Genomic DNA, 22201 nt, shown 5'->3' with positions numbered 1-22201 from the left:
TCTAATCATTTAACGTTCTAAATATTATCTAGCCATATGAAAATAACATGTGAAGCATAAAATCTCACCTCATCCATTATTGGGTTGTAAACAACATCTACTGTAGGAACTTTCCTCCAAATTATACTAGTCAAACAATAGCATAAACATCTCCTAAATTATACAATCTAAACACTTACATGTGTCGACCATTTTTTAATAATATTTATATTTATTCAATTATGAAAGTACCTCTCAATCAAATTGATTATTACTAAAAAAAAAACCACAATGAAAATACTAAAAAGCCCATGGATGCTAGTCAAAGGATTTAGTCATTTTACTATCCTTGAAAAATTAAAATGGCAAAAAAGCTTATGGATGTTAGTTTTAAAAATCATTGCTTATAAGGGTAATTTAGTTATTTTTCTATGCTCTAAAAATGATAAAAGATCAATCCACTCCTAATTAATCAAATAATGATCAATGGATCATGTGGAAAAGATCATATTACCTCATCAACAAGGTCATTGGTTTTTATTAATAAGGATAAAAAGATCAAAACTTTGTTCAAATCCATAGTGTTTTGCATCTTGATCTACAATATATACTAGATTTACTGTTTGCACTTCACCGCAGGCCTAACAAAATTATTGTTCGACTTAAAAAAAATGTTAGGGTAAAAAAAATCAAAGTTCCAAGTCATTGGTCCAATTGGTAATTTAAATAATATGAAATAAAAATGCAGTAATAATAAATAAACTGACAAAAAAAATAAAAAAACAGAGTAAAAAGAACCATACTTGAGTCTATCCAGATTATCAAACAACCCAATATTAACCTAATAGAAGGTAAACAAAACAAAAACAAAAACAAACAAAACAAAACTCCAAAAAAATCAGCTTAAAAAAAGAAAAAAATAAATAAGCAAACTCAGACGAAACTCCTAAACCTAGTCTAATCTCTAAAACTTGCAACTTATTAAATCGAGGACCCAGGTTCAATGAAGAAGCTTAACTCTCAACCATTTTAATTTTGAAGGATGAAATCCTTGAAGAAATATTAATAAAAAAAATTCCAAAAGCCAAAAAAACATCAACAAAAGGAATGAGGATAAAAATTGAGAGAAAACAACCTACGGAGGATGAAATTTGAAAAAAAAAATAAAAATTATCCAAATCAAAATAAATAGCAATTAAAAGAATGAGTATCAAATTTGAAAAATTAAAAAATCATAGGGGGTGAAATTGAAAAACATTTGTAATTTGATAGATTATTTATATATTTAAAAATTATAAGGGTGAAATTGAAAAAACCTTATAGAGGACGAACCTAATAGAATAATATTGCAAAAAATAAAAAAAGAAAACCCCCTAAAAAAGGATAGAAAATAAGAAAAAATCAACTTAAAAAAAAAAACTAGAGTGAACCTCCTAAAGCTGGTCTAATCTCTAAAACTCACAACTTGTGAAATCTTGGGTCCGAGTTCAATCAAGAAACTCAATTATTAATAAATTTAATTTTGAAGGATGAAATGTAAAAATAAAAAATAAAAAAATGGCAAAAGAATAAAAAAGTAGTAAAAAAATAAGGATAAAATTTAGCAAAAAAAAAAAAGTGCGAGGATGAAATTTGAAAAATAAAATAAAATGATCACAAATAAAATAAATAACAATTACCAGAACGAGGACAAGATTTGAAAGATTAAAAAATCATAGGGGTGATATTGAAAACATTTGTAATTTGATATATTATTTATAGGTTAAAACAATGGTAGGGGTGAAATTAAGAAAAATTTTAGAGGCCTAACCCAATTGAATAAAATTGAAAAAAAAAAACAAAAAAACAAAAAAAGGATAAGAAATCAGAAAAAACCAGCTTAAAAAAAGAGAAAAAAAACATGCGAACTCAAGTGAACCTCTTAAACCTGGTCTAATATCTAAAACTTACAACTCATGAAATTCTAGACCTTAGTTAAATCAAGAAGTTCAATTCTCATCAAATTTAACTTGAAGGATGAAGTTGGTGAAAAAATATCAATAAAAAAAACTTGAAAAAAAAAAAGCAATAAAAAGAACGAGGATAAAATTTAATAGGAAAAAGCGCAAAGGATGAAATTTGGAAAAAAAGAAGAATTAAAATGATCATAGACAAAATAAATAACAATTAACAAAATGAGGACCCAATTTGAAAGATTAAAACATCATAGCAGAGAAATTAAAAAAACATTTATAATTTGATAGATTATTCATAGATTAAAAAATGGTAGGGGTTAAAATAAAAACAAATTATAGGGGGCAACTCAACAGAAGGCAAACTACAAAAAATAACAAAAAAAAAGGATAAAAATAAGAAAATATCATCTTAAAAAAAAACCCGAACAAACCTCATAAACCTTGTATAATCTTTAAAAGTCACAACCCGTGAAATCTTGTAACTAGATTAAATCAAGGAGCTTAGTTATCGACCTATTTAATTTTGAATGATAAAGTTGGTGAAAATATTATTAAAAAAATCTTGAAAAAGAAAAAAAAAAGCAAAGAAAAAAATAGGGTTAAAATTTGATAGAAAAAAACCTAAGTAGAATGAAATTAAAAAAAAATAAAATGAACACAAACAAAATAAATAGCAATTAAAATAATGAGAACTAAATTTTAAAGATAAAAAAAAATGATAGGGGATGAAATTGAAAAACATTTGTAATTTGATGGATTAAAAAATGGCAGGGGTGAAATTGAAAAACAATGGTAGGCAAACTGGAAAAAATAACAAAACAAAAAAGGGATAAAAAAATTTATAAAAAAAAAATCACCTTAAAAAATAAAAAAAAATCAAGTGAACTCGGACGAACCTTTTAAATCTAGTCTAACCACTACTCATGAAATCTTGGACCCGGGTTCAATCAAGAAGTTTAATTCTCAACCAACATGATTGTTACTTCCCCATATCCGGGATAAAACAACAATCTCATGTCGAATGAAAAACAGGGTAAATTTTGTGTGTGTGTGTGTGTGTGTGTGGTTTTCATATAAAAGTCTACCAAAATCTCTACCGAAATTTCGTCAAAGTCTCCCTTATACCGGGAGGTTCCAAGTTATCGACATATAACCTATTTACACTTCTAATATTTCATATCTCATAACTCAATCACGACTCAATCGTCTTGGGTCTCAATCCCACAAACATCATCGTCATCACAACCATAATATTTATAACATACATTGAACAACAAATATCATTATAGAGGAATAAATAAGATAAACACGCATACATGGACATAATTATATGAATTTCAAAGTTAAGTTTATCTATTCAAGTTTAAACATCAATTATACAAATTAAGTTATATAAATGTTGTAATATTACAAAATACAAGGATATACTCCCTAGAACTAGATTACAAAAAGTGAATATAAGCTAGGATTTACTCTTGTCGTACATGCGATGGTCCTGAAACAAAATACATGTTATTGAAACAAGAATATCACAATAAGTATAGTACCACAAATATTCAACAATTTAAAAAGGCAAACATGTATTCATATTCTATTCACTTCTCCTTCCTTGTTTCCATTGAAACTCTTTCTCATTCAACTACTAAAACCGTTTCATCTTCAATTTTCAACTTCCATTCAAGATTTCATAAGATCAACCACGACTATTTCCACCTAACACATTACCGATATCAATTTCACCGGTATCATCATCACCCTGTAGGTGTCGATGCATAGCGATCCCCTTACCCGAGACCCTAACAAACACTAAATATATGTTAGTTTATGCATGGTGATCCCCTTACCCGGGATCCTAACATACACTGAATTTATGCTAGTCAATGCCCTATAGACATCGATGCATGGTGATCATTTTACCTAGAATCCTAACATGCATTAAATGTATGCTAGCCAATACATGGTAATTCTTTACCCGGGATCCTAACATACACTAAATGTATGTTAGTCAATACATGGTGATCCCCTAACCAGGGATCCTAACATGCACTAAATGTATGCTAGTCCACGCCGCATATCACACTTCTCATATTTTCTTTGTCAACTATAATTTCATCACTTGACAATTCACACAAGAACCATTCACATTGAACACACATACATTCAGAATACTATCCAAAATATCAACATCATTACGCAAACTTTCATCCTTTCACGTAATGTCCAACATTCGCTAATTCACATTTCACATCAATAACATATTAAATCATGGAATCTAACTAGAAAGTATAGGTGCGGATCACCTACCTGAAGTAAAAGCTCTACTCGTGCTCCCATGCAGTTGTTGCTGCTGCACCACGCTTATGGTCCCTCCTGGTAATCACAGGCATATCTCATAAATTATCATCATTCAAATATACATTTTATAATAACCATATTAACAGCCAATACATGTCTTTCTTTCAATTATTTCTTTCTTTATATTTTATGTTTTCTCATTTCATCTATTAATATCATCATTCTTTGTCCGACCATAGTTATCATTATAAATTTTCATTTTTGAACATGGCTCATTTCTTTTGGAAATTAAAATGTAATATCACATGTTCTCTGAAGTGAAAGGATCAAATTTTCACCCTTAACGCGTCTTTCCAAATCTGCTAGTAGTTTCGACCTCTCCTCAGATTTTTAACTATATATAGAGCTCTAGGACTCCGTTTCAAGCGAAGTTGGTCTCTTTATAAAGCTACGACATGGGGCTACAAGTCCCTTGAAGAGAGGAGAACCCAGTTCTGCCCCCAAGACACTCAAAATTACTCGCCAACGAATCAGACCTACTGCTCTAAAGGGTCTGTCATGACCCAGTCTTGGTTGGTGACCCATAACTAGTGTTCTATAGCTTGAAATTGAGCAAGACCAACTTCCTTGGTTATTCAACATCCAAAACTATAATTTCTATGAAAGAACCTGATTCTAATTCCCTCATTCTTCTACTTGAATTCTCTCCGAAAGTGAGGAGATGAATCTGTCAAGATTCGTCAACCTTTTCATTTACACACAACATCTACAATTTAACTTTCCTTCTTTTATTTTAACCCCTAACCATATCATATACCATATAAGAGGGTCAAAAATATTTTTTAGGAGCCAATTTACTCTATTTATTACTATCTTCCCTCTTTAATGCATAATTGGCCAAAAGCATGACCTTAAGGAACCAATAGTTCCTTCATTCCTTTCATGCTAATTTCATTAAATTCACAGACATTCACTTCACAAACAACCTATTATAATAGATTCAATAAGGAAAAACCATAATTTCCCCCCTTTTTCTCTTCATATGGTCGGCCAACCCTTACCTAATTACCCATACATTTTCTTTGATAAATGATCATGATTTCATGCCTCCAATCACATACAACACATGAATTTACTTAATTTTAACAATTAATACATTTCCCCCCATTCAAGTCTAGGAACCCTAATATAAAATTCAACATTAAGGCATCAATTTGTAATCGAATCTGAAACGACTTATAGGATCATGTTTTAGAACTCCTTACCTAGTAAGAATCAAGGTCTCGATCTTCAACCAGTCGAAAATTTTCGACTCCCCCTTTTTCTAATGGCAGTCGACCCTCCCTTTTCTTTTTTTGTTTCAATTTTCTTGTTAATATCTTGTTGACAAGTGTTTATTCTACCTATAAACCCTTAATCTTGGATGAGTTCTTGGAATTTTTGTGTTTTTTTCTTGATTTGGCAAGAACAAATTCGAAAACTCCCTCCCTTTCTCTTAATATTACTGCAAATTTTTGATGAGCAAGGAAGAGGGGTATTTATACCCCATAATTTCTCTTATTTGCACTTAGACCTCATTTCCTTTAGGTGTACTACTTTTGCCCCCATATCTTTTTCTCCTTATAATTAAGTTATACCTCTTTTCATTTCTTATACTTCCACCCCTCAGCTTTTTAGTTTAGTTTATTTTCTTTAATTTAATCCAACCCTCAATATTTTCAGGTTAATTTATAATGTCTCGAAATATTTCATCCAAAAATTTATATCCGAAAATTTCTGAATTTCTATTTTTATTTAAATTTGTACATGAATTTCTTCGCTTTTATTTTCCATTAATTTAGTTTGTAATTTATGCAAATATTTATTTCCCGAGGTTTACAATGATCTTGAAGGATGAAGTCGATGAAAAATATCAATAAAAAAACCTTGAAAAAGCAAAACAAAATGGCAACAAAAAAACAAAGATGAAATTTGATAGAAAAAAACTTGAGGATGAAATTTGAAAAATAAATCATTTTAAATATGATATCAAACAAAATAAATAGCAATTAAAAGAATAAAAATCAAATTTGAAAGATTAAAAAACTCATAGAGGGTGAAATTGAAAAACATTTGTAATTTGATAAATTATTCATATACTTAAAAATAGAAGGGGTGAAATTAAAAAACATTTATAATTTGAAAAATTATTTATAGATTAAAAAATAGTATGTGGTGAAATTGAAAAGTATTTATAATTTTATAGCTTATTAAAAAAATAGTGTTCAAAAGCATAGGGACCAAATGTGAAGAAAAAACAATTGCAAGAGCTGTTCTGAAAATTTCCAGGAGCTGGCACAAAATTCGAGTAGGAGAGAGAGGAGAACAAGAAAAGAAAAAGAAACAGCATTTGGTGCCAAACCAACGACACCTTTGGTACATACGCATGCACCACCATGTTCAGGACCCCGCGATCTACCAAACACAACCCTAGAAGGCGATATTTGGAGGTCAGATTGCCCCATATGCGCCACTTGAACGACGTGGGGGCCGTCCACACGCTAGCACATACAAAGCATGTGACAACATGTTGTTTTTAAATAATATTTAATATACAACTATTACAATAATACCCTCAAGCAACCTTCGAATCTATAACAAATCTAGAGGTGAGCAAAAAAACAAAAAAACCGATTTAACCGAGAAAACCGGAAAAAAATTAATCGAAAAAATTGAACAGTGAAAAAAAACCGATTAAACCGGTTAGGATATTTAGAAAAATATCCGGTTCGGTTCGGTTTCCGGTTTTGGTGTGCCTGAACCAGACAACCCGAACCGAACTGAACCGGTTCGGTTTAGAAATGAAAAGAATAAATTAAACCAAGCTGCGGGTCGCCCCCTCCCTCCCATTAGGCATTAACGATTAACCCTAGCAGACCAATTTCATTTCTTTCACTTTCACGCAGCCGCCCCCTCCCCTCCAATTAACCCTTTGAATGATTTCACAGTTTGAAGGGTCCCTTTCATTCATAGTTTCCATGCTCTCTGTCTCTTAAATGATTTGGATATGAGACACAGATTGGATTCTAAAGGTCAACATAAAGGAAAAGTAATTGATTACAGGTAAAGCTTTAATATTTCCTTTCAACATTTGAGTCAAATCTTTCTTCTTCTCTTCCAATCTTTCATGCTCTCTGTCTCTCATCTCTCAAACTTGCCATGTCAGAGGCGAATTGCGGATGATTCTTCCATCTAGCTGGCAGGGTGGGTATCTGGAGGGGGTTGTTCGTCTGTTTATGAAGGGTGGGTGACTGGGGGATGGGTGGTAGTTTGGGAGTGGGAGGAGGCTGTGTGGCTAGTCTTGAGGCAGGGAAATGACCTGTGGTGGCTATGGATGGTCAGAAGTAGAAGTTGACAAAAAGAACAGGGATGAGAGCAGAACAGAACCAGAAAGATATTCTGGAGGCGAGACTTAGATCAAGGAGAGCTTTCAAACAGTGATATATTCCAAAGATCCGAACGGTCAGTTTTTGGTGGGGGTTAAGGCACACAACATATCTGAAAATCAGAGATGATCCAACGGTGGACGGAGAATATGTTCCTCCGACAGCACAACCTCTATCTAGTCGCCAATTCCAGAGCTTCTAAATGCATTTCGGTTTGAACCGGTTGGAAGGGGAAAAAACTGAACCGAACCAAAATTAATCGGTTTGAACTGGTTTTCGGTTCGGTTTGGTTCAAAAACTTAAAAATATTTAGTTTGGTTGTTTATTTTGGTTCAAAACTGGACCGAACTGAAAATGCTCAGTACTAAACAAATCAATGTAAAATGACTAAAAAACTCTTATAAGAGTATATTGTTTTTGTCTCAAAGGATGTCAATGGAATTGCACATTGCACAGGACAAAAACATCCTTGAGTCAAAAGTTTTAGAATTATTTATTTCAATGCTAAATTTGTAATTGCACTGTAAATTAAAAAAAAACAAATATAATTTTATGTAATATGTTAAAAATATTTGTGTCATAGTGAAAAGATAATATAATTTTCAAAGTTTAGTTCATTGTGTTTTTTTCCAAGAGCAAATTATTAATTACATTATTACAATTAATATGAAAATATTTCTTCGTCTACATTTATATCACTAGGAGACTTATTATTTTTTTTAATCTTATTTTTTTAGGGTTTTTTTTATTACTTGAATGCTTTATATGCTTACCTAGTTTCGTAGGTAACAAATGAGAAAATATTGTTTGTATAGAGAAGATTTTTTTTTAAATTAATTATGAATGTTCGAGCTAATTTATACTTACCTTAATTAATTTCTAAAAATTTTAAAATTAACAATTTCATAAATTTTTTAAGTTTTTTATAATTCTAAAATTTATAGTAATTAAACTAGAGATTAATAAATAATAAAACTCATAAACTGAAAAATTTAGCTTCACCTAATTGCACAAGGAAGACTTCTTCCCCTCTTATTGGGCAGTGATGGAACTGTTACTTATTTTTGTTTTTATCTAAAAACTTATCCACGAGACAAATCCAACTAAAAAAAGTAGATTCAAGCACAAAAGAGTCTCATGTTCATAGTGAAAAGGAGATACAGTACTTTTCCGATACATGTAAAATATCCACTGCTGAAATCACAAGTACCGGTGGAGTCCAGAACCAGAAGTTTTCAACAAAAGCACAAGGACTAATTAGTAATGTCACAAGCTACAAGGCAACCATCTGAGTTTCTTCATTTTCCAGGAACGAAGTTAGTGGCGTATGCCCAAGCATTGTTGGCCACTGGATCGGCAAGGTGATCCAAAAGGTTCTCAACAGGACCCTTTCCAGTGACAATGGCCTGAACGAAGAATCCAAACATTGAGAACATTGCGAGGCGGCCATTCTTGAGTTCCTTCACCTTCAACTCTGCAAATGCATCAGGATCATCAGCGAGGCCAAGTGGGTCAAAGGCACCGCCAGGATAAATGGGGTCAAGTCCTTCGCCAAGTGGCCCTCCACCCACTCTGTACCCTTCAACGAATCCCATAAGCACAACCTGGGAAGCCCAGATGGCGAGGATGCTCTGAGCATGGATGAGGTTGGGGTTGCCAAGGTAATCAAGGCCACCCTCTGAGAAGATTTGAGCTCCAGCCTTGAACCAAACTGACTCACCGAACTTGACACCATTCTTTGCAAGAATTTCAGGAAAGACACATCCAAGTGCACCAAGCATGGCCCATCTGCTGTGGATCACCTCAAGCTCACGGTTCTTGGCAAATGTCTCAGGATCTGCAGACAAACCAGCAGTGTCCCATCCATAATCACCAGGGAATTCACCGGTCAGGTATGATGGGGTTTGCTCAGAGAATGGACCCAAGAACTTTGGGCGGTCTGGGCCATACCTGTTTTATAATCAGCCATGTGGTCAGCTTTTTATTGCAATTACTTGGTTTGAAATGAACCTAAACAAGCTGTAAAATGTGGTGGTGAACATCTTCCTAAGGCTCAGTCTCACGGTCCCCTTTCTTTCAGTTAAGAATTTCTTGAAGGAAATTTCCGTACAAGATTAGAGCTAAGAGATCATGCTCTTGGTGACTTGCTTTTTCTCTGATTGTTAATTGTTCCAACTTTTCAAACATCATAAACCACTGCTCTAATGACAATACAAGTCTACAAGTCAGAACAGTTCAAGATCAGAGTCAGTTCACGTAAAGATAGTTCATTATGCCTCTTCCGAAGCCATTAATTTGTTACACCATCCACTATTCAAATAAACATGTCTTGATAAACAACGTGCTGATAGTAGAAGCTAGCATGCTAGAGAATGTGTAGCTACAATGCTCGATGCTGCTAGTGACACTGCTAAACAACTTGGTAGCAATAGATGGGAAATCTTCTTTCTGTTTTTTCTCTGTGAATTTAGAAGATGGGAAATCAGAAAACAAAGACAACTTGCTTCCAAGACAGAGTGACTTCTAGGTATTAGTGATTTTCTTACTCTCTTTCAAAGTTCAAGAATATTTACAGACCTACCGACCTACCTATATGAAAATGACCAAAATTGAAGGAACTAGTTAAGAAAGTATCAGTGCATTCAAAGAGGTACTTTTCTTGATTTGTAAGAACTAGTAATAGTATAATACTGATATTAGTTACTAGCTGGAGACCAGAAACATCACCATATGCTTTGGGGAGCACTTTTCACAGTCCTGCGCATGGTAACACGACCACCACCAAAGGAACCAACCTTCCGGACAAGATCATTTGGTTGCTTCAAGGCGGTCTGGCCAGCAAATGCAGACTGTTGGATTGCAGAGGCTGCCATGACTCTTCTTTGTTAATGCTGCCTCTAAGTTGCTTGCTCTGCTTTTCTCTTACTCTATCAAGGCTGACTGAGTGTAGATGCTAATCAACGCAGGAAGAGGGGAGATGTATATGAAATGACAAGATGTTGTGGATTAGGAAATCTACACGTCAGCGGTATCCCATTGGTTACTGGATAGGATGTGGATTTCCATGTCGATTTTTTCCAAGAAAATATAGGCTACTCTTATGCCATGTGGAGTTGAAAGATCTTTGTTGGTGGGGTGCTTATCATCGATTCAAGCCACATTATATAGAGATTAAATTTAAAACAAAAGATTTATTTGGGTGGTTAATGCTCCTCGATCGATGAGAACAAAATAGACAGAAAAAAAAAAAAGAATTCTACATGGAAATGGCTAATAAAGATGTCAAATCAGCCAATTAACATTAATATTAAAAAAAAATTAAAGAGGAGGTGTTTTTACTTCGCAATATATTACAAATTATTATTCATTGCAATTGCAACAGTAATTTTTTAATCTATGTTTTTCTTTTTTTTTTCTTTTTTTACATTTGATTTATTAAAAAATAAGTTTTGTGATTTATTATGATTTATTTTTTATATTAATATCTTGTTATGAGTTTAACATGTTCTTCTAATTGACTTGAATTTTTTTTATTTGGTATTTATTTTTTTAGTTTTATCTTTCAATATTCTCAATATTGGATTGATTAAAAATTAGGATTTGTCATTTGCTTCGATTTGTTTTCTATGAGGTTATCCTTGTCTCATGAATCTTGCGAATTAACTCAAGTAAACTCAGGTCATTTTATTGTATCTTTTTTTAGATTGAATTTTTTTTCTAATTTCATCATTAAACAATGAGTTTATTGAGAATTAGGCTTCATGATGTGTTCGATTTGCTTTCTATATGATTATCTTAGTCTCATGACCCAAATCACAAGCTTAGAAAGTTAACCCGTGTTAACTCGGGTTATTTTTTTAGTTTACTTTCTATGAGGTTATCCTGGTATTATGACACGGGTCATGAGTTTGGTGGGTTTACTCGAGTTTATTGTGTTCTTTTTTAAAATTGAATTTTCTTTCAATTTCATCATTGGGTTGTTTGGGAATTAGGCTTCATAATGTATTTGAATTTACTTTTTATGGAGTTACCCTGATCTCATGACCCGGATCATGGATTAGACAGATTAACTCGGTTTAACTTGGGTTGTTTTTTCATCCTTTTTTTTTAGTTTTTTTTTTTAAGATTCATTCTTCAACATTGGAAATTGAAATTCATAATTTATTTTGATTTACTTTATATAAGGTTATCATAATCTCAAGACCCGGGTCATAAATTTAAAAAGTTAACTCATGTTAACTCAAGTCGATATATGTTTTTTAACATAAAAAGTTAACTTTATATGTTGTCGTCTTAATATGTTTTAGTCAAATTATGTTTTTACCAGTCGTTTGAACTCATTGAGTTGACCAAGTTATCTCAGATTAACTCTCACACGATTTAATTTTTTTTTACTAGAAAAATATTAGTTATGACTAATATCTCTTTTTAAGTTTTTTTGTTTTTTTTTTAAATAGATATGAGTCATATGACTCTCAGCATAGGCAAGCCAACAATATATGCTTGGAGGCAAGGTTTCATAGGCAAATTAAAAAATGGTAACTAATGGTTAGAATCTGATCCAACTGATTTTATTTTATGTCCTTGTTCATACAATAATTATTATTATTATTATTTGTTTATGCTAAGTTTGCTAACAAAAACCCAGGACGGTAACAATAGCAGAACTGAAAACTCATATATAACCGCTTGAATCCATGCCTATGGATATGTCATCACCAATTTTGATCTCTTTCTTTTGCATGTAAACAGGTTTCAAAATATTTTTCTTGTTTAATACAAATATTTTAATAATATGATGTTAGAAATAATTTTAAAAAAATAAAAAATATATATTTTTATATATTTTTGAATAAAAAATATTTTAAAAAACAAGCGCAACCACAATCTCAAACTTCATAATAAATATGCAGCGCTGAATTGGATTGAACAAAGCATGGCAGAACTTCAGACTAGAATATTAATAATGTTTTGCAGATTCTATTACTCAATCTACAAAAATCCATAGGAATGAACTGCAACAATGTCAGTTACTCCATTGAAGAAGGATTCTCTTCTACTTTTGAATTGTCATGTACACTTCCTAACATGATTGCTGTCAGCATTAGCTTTCCTGCATCAGGGTAATCCTTGTGCTGCATCAGTATTGCTTCTACAGAGAAATCCAAATCTTCCAATGCTGAAACTCCAGAGTTTTCTTTTCTCAATGGCAAGACAGCATCAAAACCTTCATCGATGATTTCTGCGTTGGGTCCATAACAACTGCTTGATGCCTGGAAGAGCACTGTATCTCTCAGTTGCTGCAAGATTTCCTCATCACTCCACCCTTCATCTTTAGATGCTTGATGGAGTTGACCCCAGTCATCCTGATCAGCAGCATTCTTCCAGCACTCCTCCAGAAGGTTTCTGTGACTTCTACGAAATGAGGAGCTAGTCCATGCAAACACATCAAAGCCCCGCAATGCAAGCTCTGGGTTTTGAACTTTAAAGCACAGCTCTATGAGTTCTTCAGGACGGAAGAGCCTCTGTCCATCGTATTGATTTGCTTCATTGGCAGGAAGTACTTTCAGAATTTCTTCCTGCATGTAATGAAAGGTCAGGTCTGCTGGAGCTCATACAAAAGTTAAATAAATAAATAAAAACACATGCAAGTTCATCGTAGAGTAGTTTGAGCAGCCCAGGAGTTTGCATATAATCAACTAGTTTTCTTTATGATATAACAAAATCAAAAGTTGTTGATGACAGTGGTAAATTTAATGGCTTCTATCATCCCAAGCTGCACCTTCAGGCAAAGATTCTTTCAGAATAGAAGCATCCCTTGTATTTTCTATAAAATCCATGATACAAATTAAGATTAGATGTCATTTGAAGACCAGCACTCTACAAATGAAATTGGAAAAAAGGGCTCAAAATTCAACAGGCTATTTTGGTTCTGGCCAGAATCACCCATTTCAGTAAATAAGGGATTGTGGTTCTTGCTATGCAATCAAGGGATTAGTATAAGGATCCCAGTAGACCCTCCTTGAATCGGAATCTGAGCGTAGCATTAACAATGAACCCTGTGATACAGTTTAGTATAAGCTAATGGCAGCACCTCAACAAGTACAGGGTACAAAATTTGTGAATATGGTTTCTTCTCTGTTAAAGAACAACAAGTCACAAGGGAGATCATTTAACAAGAGCAGAAACATGGCAACAGCAACAAATATCATTCATAAAACAAAGCACACCTGCAATTTCAAAATCTTCAAATCTGCTTCAATTCGCTTCATCTTTGTCTCCGAGTCAGTAGTCTTACCTGCTAATGTTTTTTTTTATAAAAAAAAAATACAGGCATTTTGTTAAAACTTAACATGCCAAATGAAAAGAAGAACAAAAAAATTCAACTACTTTTTATTTTCAATCAAGCACCTTCTACACCCAGGCTTGATATTCCTTATTTTTCTGGGATGGTACAAAGCTTAACCAGTAAAAATCCATATGGTCTTTAATGTCATCAATGCCCAGCATCAGCGTGGTAAGAATTAGCAAGAAAGTACTCACAAAGTTCTTACAAATGTCACTTGAAAACTTTCCTGAATTAGCTTAGCAAGAGATTCAAGAGGGAACAGATATATAAAACTGATTAGGAAATCAAAGACCGAAACCCCTCAAAACAAAAAACAAAAATAATGACTACAGTATTGCATAACAAGTACCATTATTTCCATTATTAGAGAAGAATCCTCGAACTAATCTGCAGATATGGACAGCCTCATAAAAAGGAAATCAATTAAAGTGCACCTTCATTAAAGAGGTGATCAGTGTTTGCTAATATTTTTTATTATTAGACATAAAGACACCGATTGTATAGAAGAGTCTAAAATCACCAAGTTGGCTCAACTTGGCAGTTTCCATGAAAGAAACCAACTTCAAGGTTGCATGATTTTCAAAATTACCCCATTTACTGAAACTTGAGAAAATCAAGAGATTCATTCAAAAAAAAAATCGAGACAACAATGAACTAAACAAGTAGGTCATACCTGCCATGATAGCAATCTTTGAGAGGTTCAAAAGACGCTTTCTATCTGCCAGTGTGGTTATAAATCTGTTTTGCACATGGTCTGTGGTCTCTTCAGCTTCTGATATTGAGGTCTCATCTTGAGAAAGGGCCAATACATGAAGAGTTTCAGAAGCTGAGGAAAACTGATGCAGAAACAATTCATGAAGCCACAGCAGATTTCGGTGATGCTTCAGAAAAATAGATAGCTCTTCCTGGAACTCTTCTCCAAGTCTTAGAAGCTTTGAGATTTGCCTCTTTTCATACAGTTGTTTAAACACGAAGTAACTGAAACCTCCCTTTGGTCCCATGCTGTCGTGCTGAGCAAAACAAAATGAAGTAAAAGATCAATCTCCACAAAGAAACAAGCTAATGTAATATTCATAAAACTTTAAGGAGGGAAAGCAGAAGAAAAGAATCAGCAAACCATACAATGAGTATGTAGTTCTTATCTATCTCTAGACATAAGAACAGACAAGAGACCGTATAGAAAGGAAAAGACAAGCAAACAAAATTCCACTTGCATACCCATTGCCTTTAAAAACTTATAGGAGGAATCCACACTTCTCAGGTTTAAAAACTTTTGTTCTCTCCAAGAAAGATAACATATCATGCCATTCTGATAAAAAAAATAGTTGAAAAAAAAGAAAAAAATAAGAATAATAAGGAAATGGAAACGGAGTCTTGTTCCATTTAGTTACCATTTTTTTTAATCTTTCACCTAACACTTCTGTAATTTCTTAATCAACAGCATACAGGTAAAATATAATTGCCGCACAACACATAAACATGCATCGTGCTTGTGCATGTGTGTGAGCTTGCCTGTGACATCTGTCTATTCAAACTGCATGACCAAATTGGATTGATGATGGATCTCTTAAGAGAGATTTCTATCAATCCATACTAAATGTGTAAAACATTGAACTATTATCTGATAGAATCAATAAATACTTTTGAAAAAAATATCCTGTCAGTAAAGCTTTTGACACACTTTAATTACAAAGAGCTTATGTTGCTTAGGTTTGACATTCTCAACTTTGACGCATTAAATCAGAAAGACTTTTTCATGCATGTGCTTCTAACAACAAGTTCTGGCAAGATAGAATTAAAAATTTGATCTGTCTAGGTACCAATTGTTACATGCCTCTTTCAAAACTAAAAAAAATACATCAATGCTAATGACACTGGCACCTAATATTTAGCAGTTACCACACTTGGAGCAAGACAGAAAGCATTTAAATATAAATAATCTCTGTACCATAAGATTTCTGAGCAGCGCTGAATCGTTGATGTCACAACATATACTCCACATAGTATTGTACCCTTCATGTCTTTTTGAAATTGACAACAAATTTGAAGTTAGCTTTCTAAGGATTTCCTCATCTGGCTCATCAGTTCTTACATTTAAAACCTACAAGGAGACAGTTCAAAGATCCATAAATATTCAACTTCATGATCATAAGTTAAAGAAAGTAAAGAGATTAACCTGGTGCCCGCCTTCCACAAAATATTTCACTTGTTTGTAGAGGGAGTTAAGAAGGGAATCCCGTCTATTCCAATACTCATCTAGCAGCCCCTTGTGTTCTCCTCCTCGCTCAACTTTAGCTGTGACAGCACCAGCATATGCCTCAAGTAGAACTTCAGCCAGTACTTCTAGATGAGCACATAAATCTGATTTTGCAGAAAGTTCAAGTTCAGATGTTCCATCTAACAGCTGAAGCATGAAAGAAGCAATTCTCCACAGCCCATTCCGCACAACAGGTTGACAATACCAAGATGTTAAGCCCTGGGATAGTGGATACCACATATGGTGCTCATTTCTATAGAGCATAGCAGAACGAACTATAGACACAACTGCATTTGAGAGTTCACAAGCCCTCTTGATCTGAGCCTCATGAGGCTGTTCTTCATTTATTAGGTATGTTAAGTAGCTGTGCAAGCAATAAAATACTTCTTCAAGATCCGAAACCTTACTGTAAAACACTTCAGCATTGTCTCTGTCCATGAGAAGAACTGTATTGCGGCGGGCTCTTTCACCAACTAACTGAATTAGATCCCATAGTGCACCTGAAAGTTGAGCTTCTGAACTGGAATGTGGGGAGCCGCTCATATTTGACCTGTTCTGGCTAATTGTGTTTTGCAGTTCTCTCAGTTGAATCATTCCAGAAAGTTTTTCTCCATGTTCCATGATTGTTAGCAAAGACTGTCCTGCTAAGATAAAGTGGTAGTTAGGTTTGCCATGTGCCACTTATCCATGATTCGTTTACTTTAACAGAACTGGTCGAAAAGACATAGCCCCCAGAAATTTCACCATAAATATGCATGGAGCCCCAATGTGGGACAGCTTCACAAGCAAGAGCAAATGACAATAAATGAGCTCTCCAAGTCTCAAAAAATTTCATGTACACAATAATCAAAAATAAAATATGAGTGTGCATGCATGCATGCGTGAGTTTGTATGCAGAAGTAATTGAAATATGCAATAAATCATACTCTGTTTAGTGCATAGCTCCTCATGGCATTTTGATAGAGCAAGAAACTGTAAAAATCGTTGATGCTTTTCCTGCTTATCCATGAGTTGGTTGGATACCATGGTCATAGCCAAAATTTCAGCACCTCTGGTGGTTGTCCAGTGTTTAGCTAAGGTGTCAATGATCGATTTGCTTGTGCGGGTGAAAACATTTGTTTCTCCATCCCTTTCAAAAGCCCCAGAACTTTGAAGCTTTTCATATGAGGCATCGACTTGCCCAGTTAACAGAAAATCATGGAAAAGCTGACCAAGTAAAGCCTCTGATTCTTCATCATGCGAAGTTCGGCGTGAAATCCTATTCATAACAGCCTTTTTTCTATCACCAGAATCCCCTGCTTCAGAACTTACCCTTCTAGGAGCAACATTGCTTGCAAACGTGAGGTTTCTTCTCTCTTCTAGTGTAGACCCTTCATTTGAGCTCCCTTTACGCGACAAGCTTCTCTCAGGTGGTTCAACTCCACCAAGCACAACAGCCTTTTCTGGTATTGCCCATATTCCAGCCTTCTCAGTTAATACAATCCATGCACCATCTTCGCCGTCATTTGTAGAAGGAAGGGCTGAAGCATCTAGAACATTTCCTGCATCATAAGGTAGATCAAACTGATAGAGACGTGTAGAGTTCCTAAAATAATGGGAGACTGTTGCTGTTCCATCGCCAGAAATTATTAGTGTTGAGCCTGAAGGCTTGCCTCCTATTCTAAGTCTCATAGAAAATAAGAAATCTTCATCTTCTACTCTTGCTTTTGGGATTATCACTTGGATTGGGGCTTTTTTCTCCAAAACCCTTTCATGTACATCAGAAGAAATGTTGACTCCCGACTTATATTGCATGGTCAGAAGAGAATATTGTGTGTAGCTGGAACTGCTAACACGATCCTTGCAGAAAGTGGCAACAAGAACTGTGATGACTTTGCCATGGTCATCCACCTGTACATCTAGAGGCCATATGCGTTTCTGACCAGCCAGATCCTTTTTAATGCCCAAATCACTGTCAGTGCCAACAATTTCATGAGACCACATCTTAGACACATTTGAATCAGGATTAAGTTTTATACTGAAACACTGTATCTCATGATCAGTCAATAAAAAAAACTGCCGTTCAGAATCGTCCATGGAATGGGGTGAAAACCGCCAGATGAGTGACCTTGGATAGCCCTTGCTCCTGACAAATTGACTACCATCACTGCCATGGGAGGATAAATACAATGTGTCCTGATACACTTTACTGCATTGAATTTCAGTGGGGGTGCAATAAAAGCGCCACAGCGCACCATTAGAACTACAAGCCAAGGCAACAGAAACATGCTGGCTAGCAGGACGTGCACAAGCAATCAAAGAATTAAAAGAATTGGATCCCATTGTATTAATTGCAGACCGCCGATTAGGGGTGCTCTTCCCATCAACAGAGAATGAAGTCACCTCCGATTCATCAGAAGACAACATACAAGTAACTGGAACAGATCCGCCTTCATTGTAAATGTCAGGCCAGTATGTAACAGCTCGAGTTTTTTGGTTACACAATACCACACCAGCAGACTTGCAACTTTGTACAGCTTTATTCCTTCCCCTGGATGTGGGATCCCAGTTGAGAAAACAAAGCAGCCAATTTGTGCCGTGATAGCCGCTATTGCTATGAGCTCCATCATCTAAACAATCTAAAGGAAGTTGAAGAACAACACAATCTTTTGAAGGTGAAGATGATAAGTGACTCCAGATAAAGAGTCTATTTCTGCAAATGATCCAGGAAAGGCACGTCTCCTTATCCATTCCACCAGATATAGATGCATCACCTGCAGATTAACAGTTAGTGCAAGTAGTATAAGAAATAAAAACAAGCCGTAATGGCTAACATTACCAGGAATGTGGCTGCGCAGAAAGTTGGCTTGTTCATCACGAACTACTTCCGGAAACTCTCCAACATACACGGGCTTAATTGGATCAGCATCACTAGCTTTTTCTTCACTTTTTTTCGTCAATTGAGTTCTAATGCACATAACAACCACAAAAACAAATATTATCAATTACTTAACCTACTTTTGGTTAGCTAGGGTCGAAAAGGTGGTTGAAATTCCCTTGTTTGTAATACAACCAAAGAAATGAGGCCTTATTTTTTCACTCAAAGTGCAAAAATATACTAAATGACTCCCCCGATGCCAGACAGAACCAAACAAGGCCTTATTCCAATATAAGCTTAAAAAAATTTATCACAGCACTGCCATTAACAAGACAGAAGGCATTTACCTGGCGAGAACTGAGAGGCGAGGAGCCCAAGGAGCGGGAGTGCCGGTGGCAGGGCGATTAGGGATTGAATTATTGTCAGGTGCTGCTGCTGCTTTTCGATTGCTGGATCTTTTAATTCCTGGAGAGAACATTTTCTATTTTTCTGTTCGGAGAGGGAGGGAGGAAGTGAAGAAGGAAGGGTTTAGGGTTTTTTTTTGTGACTTCAAATCACAAAAAGGTGACAGTCCTAAAACTGTGCTAGGAAGGAGAGGAGTAGAGGAGAGATCATGTTTTTAAAGTATTTAAAAAAATATTAAAAAAAATTTAATTTAAAAAAAAAATTAAATTGTTTTTAGTATTTTTATATCATTTTGATGTAAAAATATCAAAAATAATTTTTTAAAAAAACTTATTTTAATATATTTTTAAATAAAAAATATTTTAAAAAATAACCGCTACCATATTCTCAAATATCTCCTACTACGATGACTTGGGATCTTGCATTTTCAATGGTTAGAAATGATTTGTTTTTTGTTTTAAAAGTATTTTTAAATAAAAAAATTTATTTTTTATTATTTTTATTTTTTTAATATGTTGATGTTAAAAATAAATTTTAAAAAATAAAAATATATATTATTTCAATTTATTTCTAAATAAATAATATTTTAAAAAATAATCACTATTATACAATATATAAAAACATGAATGTTTTATACAAGAATCCATGGTGTGTGCTTTTTAATTTCATCATCAAACTTTTTTCTTCATCGATCATTTTATAGTTGAACTCAATTGCTTCTGAATTTTAAAAAAAATTATCAAATTAAAAGACAAAGAAATGAATTGAAAAACTTAGGAAACATGGGTGGTAATTTCAAAGTTGTCATGATTGTTCACTTTAGTACAAAACTTCATTTTCTTTTATTTTTCAGCCTTTGTTTTGAGAGAGAAGAGAGGTAATTACTATATTTCAATATTTCAGTGGTAAAGAGAAAAAAAACATTGGTTGACACTAATTCTAACTACTAAAATGATTGGTCTTGGTGTCAATTAGTTTCATTTGATAAGAGAAATTTCATTTGATTATTCTTTCACATTCAAATTACTTGAGAGAATAGATCTGACTTCGAAAAGTTTTTATGTTTTGGGTTGATTTTGTGCTTTTAGACTTTTTTTTTTGTTATTTGAAGGTATAAACGAGCATATTTAGGTCTTTATAATGTTTTCTGGGTTGAAAAATGGTTGAGAAATGAATTTTTGGGTGTAAAACACCCCTGTCTTGATTTCTCAGTAGGCGATGTGTCACATGTTATATTTTTTTAAAGAAAATGGGCCTGGTCAACATACCTATACACCTGGGCTTTTTTTTTGCACTTTTTTTGTTTTTATTTTTCTTTTATTTGTTTTAATTTCATTCTTATTTTTGGGCTTTTTTAAAAAAAATAATTAATGGTTTTTTTTTCAATTCATCCTTTAACATTTGATTTATTTTATATACGTCTTTATGAGTTGTTTTGTTTTCTATCAAATAAATGTTCCACTATTTTGTTAGTGATTGATTTGTTAACGCTTATTTTTGTTGTTCTTTTTTCGGCCATTTAAGTTGTTTTTGAACTTATCAAATTGACTGGGTCATATCAGATAACCCTCCTCACATACTTTAATTTTTTTTTTTACTAGAGAACACGTTAGTAGCCTTTACCCATTTTTATTTTTATTGTTTTTGCATTATAACAATTGATCTAGCCTACAACACATAATTATTCATAAGACAATCAATATTATCATCATAAAAATATAATAATCTTCTTAATAACATTGGAATAATTGTATAATCATTTAATGTTGTTTTAATAAATTGAATAAAAAAGATTTTTTTTGTCAACTATTACAAAACAAAGATAAAAATAAAAGAATATCTAAAAAAGCTAGGTGTAACGGCATATGTGTCTAGCCTTCTAGTCTAGGTGTGCTTGGTTAATTTTTTTTAAATAGTAAACAACATGTCATCTTGTGGTTGACTTTCTAACCATCTTTAATGGCTAAAAAGTTGGAGTCCAAGTTCTAGAATCCTAAAAACCTAATTTTTAACTTGTTTTTACCTAAAAACTCCCCCATAAATATCATAAGAATTTTAATAAACTCATTTTAAATCCCAAAAAAAAATCTGTAATCACTTTAGAAAAACAAAATCCAACCAAATTAGAAAATAATTGCATGACATGAACTAGTTTTTACGACATTCTCAAAGGAAAATACCACATTTTTTGAACATATCTCTTCAAGACAAACTTATTGACACTAAAATGGGTCTTTATTTGTGGTGACTGACCACTTTCTTTACTCATGTTTTTCAACAATTCTCTCTTTTCCCTCTTAAATTCAAAAGATTGAAATGCAAAATCAATAAATTTTAGGAACGAAACATTAAACCCTAAAAAACAAGGACCATAAATGAAAAAAGGTAAAAATTTAGGGGCCAAGGTATGGTTTTTTATGCCCCATGAATAGTAAACAGGGAAAAGGGCAGCTCTTTTGTTCATGTGTTAAATTCGGTTCCATTTGTTTTAATTTTTTAATTGATAAAATTAAATTTTATTTTGCAAAATCAAGTATCACTTTAATATCAAGATATTTTTTGACATCACGAATATGATGTAGCACATAAACAAAAATAAATTATCAGGCTTAAAACTGTGTGAATATAATGTGAAAGAATAAAATTTAAAAAAAAACCTTCAATAAATGAAATGGATAA

The 22201-nt window shown here is 33.4% G+C and overlaps 2 protein-coding genes across 6 annotated transcripts; both read right to left on the bottom strand.

Moving 5' to 3' along the window:
• Window positions 1-8771: 8771 nt before the first annotated feature.
• LOC7489858 (chlorophyll a-b binding protein 5, chloroplastic) lies at window positions 8772-10791 on the bottom strand. Its single transcript, XM_002301546.4, has 2 exons — window positions 10382-10791; window positions 8772-9604 (listed from the first exon to the last, which is right to left on the bottom strand). The coding sequence occupies exons 1-2, from the start codon at window positions 10525-10527 to the stop codon at window positions 8953-8955; spliced, it is 798 nt and encodes a 265-aa protein (XP_002301582.1). The 5' UTR covers window positions 10528-10791; the 3' UTR covers window positions 8772-8952.
• Window positions 10792-12591: 1800 nt separating this feature from the next.
• On the bottom strand, window positions 12592-19710 carry LOC7489857 (nuclear pore complex protein NUP133). Of its 5 annotated transcripts, none has more exons than XM_024595481.2 (8): window positions 19465-19710; window positions 19079-19206; window positions 17187-19013; window positions 16180-16901; window positions 15952-16104; window positions 14677-15013; window positions 13885-13955; window positions 12592-13233 (listed from the first exon to the last, which is right to left on the bottom strand). In XM_024595481.2, the coding sequence occupies exons 1-8, from the start codon at window positions 19593-19595 to the stop codon at window positions 12685-12687; spliced, it is 3918 nt and encodes a 1305-aa protein (XP_024451249.1). In that variant the 5' UTR covers window positions 19596-19710; the 3' UTR covers window positions 12592-12684. The 5 variants fall into 5 exon arrangements, with proteins under 5 accessions (XP_024451249.1, XP_002301581.3, XP_024451251.1 ...); XM_002301545.4 differs by having other exon boundaries at window positions 13885-13952; XM_024595483.2 differs by lacking the exons at window positions 12592-13233; window positions 13885-13955 and adding exons at window positions 14091-14238; window positions 14353-14390.
• Between the last annotated feature and the right edge of the window lie 2491 nt (window positions 19711-22201).

The sequence above is a fragment of the Populus trichocarpa genome, chromosome 2, assembly GCF_000002775.5.
Source record: "Populus trichocarpa isolate Nisqually-1 chromosome 2, P.trichocarpa_v4.1, whole genome shotgun sequence".
In the NCBI taxonomy this organism is placed as follows: domain Eukaryota; kingdom Viridiplantae; phylum Streptophyta; class Magnoliopsida; order Malpighiales; family Salicaceae; genus Populus; species Populus trichocarpa.
This window is presented reverse-complemented; position numbering and strand designations above follow the sequence as displayed.

What these genes read in the sequence shown, in the direction of transcription:
- LOC7489858 (XM_002301546.4), bottom strand. Translation starts at nt 10,527, where the DNA reads ATGGCAGCCTCTGCAATCCAACAGTCTGCATTTGCTGGCCAGACCGCC. An exon ending in AGTGCTCCCCAAAGCATATG is followed by an intron (nt 9,605 to 10,381) that starts GTGATGTTTCTG and finishes ATTATAAAACAG; the next exon opens with GTATGGCCCAGACCGCCCAA.
- LOC7489857 (XM_024595481.2), bottom strand. Translation starts at nt 19,595, where the DNA reads ATGTTCTCTCCAGGAATTAAAAGATCCAGCAATCGAAAAGCAGCAGCA. An exon ending in TCTGCGCAGCCACATTCCTG is followed by an intron (nt 19,014 to 19,078) that starts GTAATGTTAGCC and finishes GTTAATCTGCAG; the next exon opens with GTGATGCATCTATATCTGGT. An exon ending in CGCTGCTCAGAAATCTTATG is followed by an intron (nt 15,014 to 15,951) that starts GTACAGAGATTA and finishes TGTTTTGCTCAG; the next exon opens with CACGACAGCATGGGACCAAA.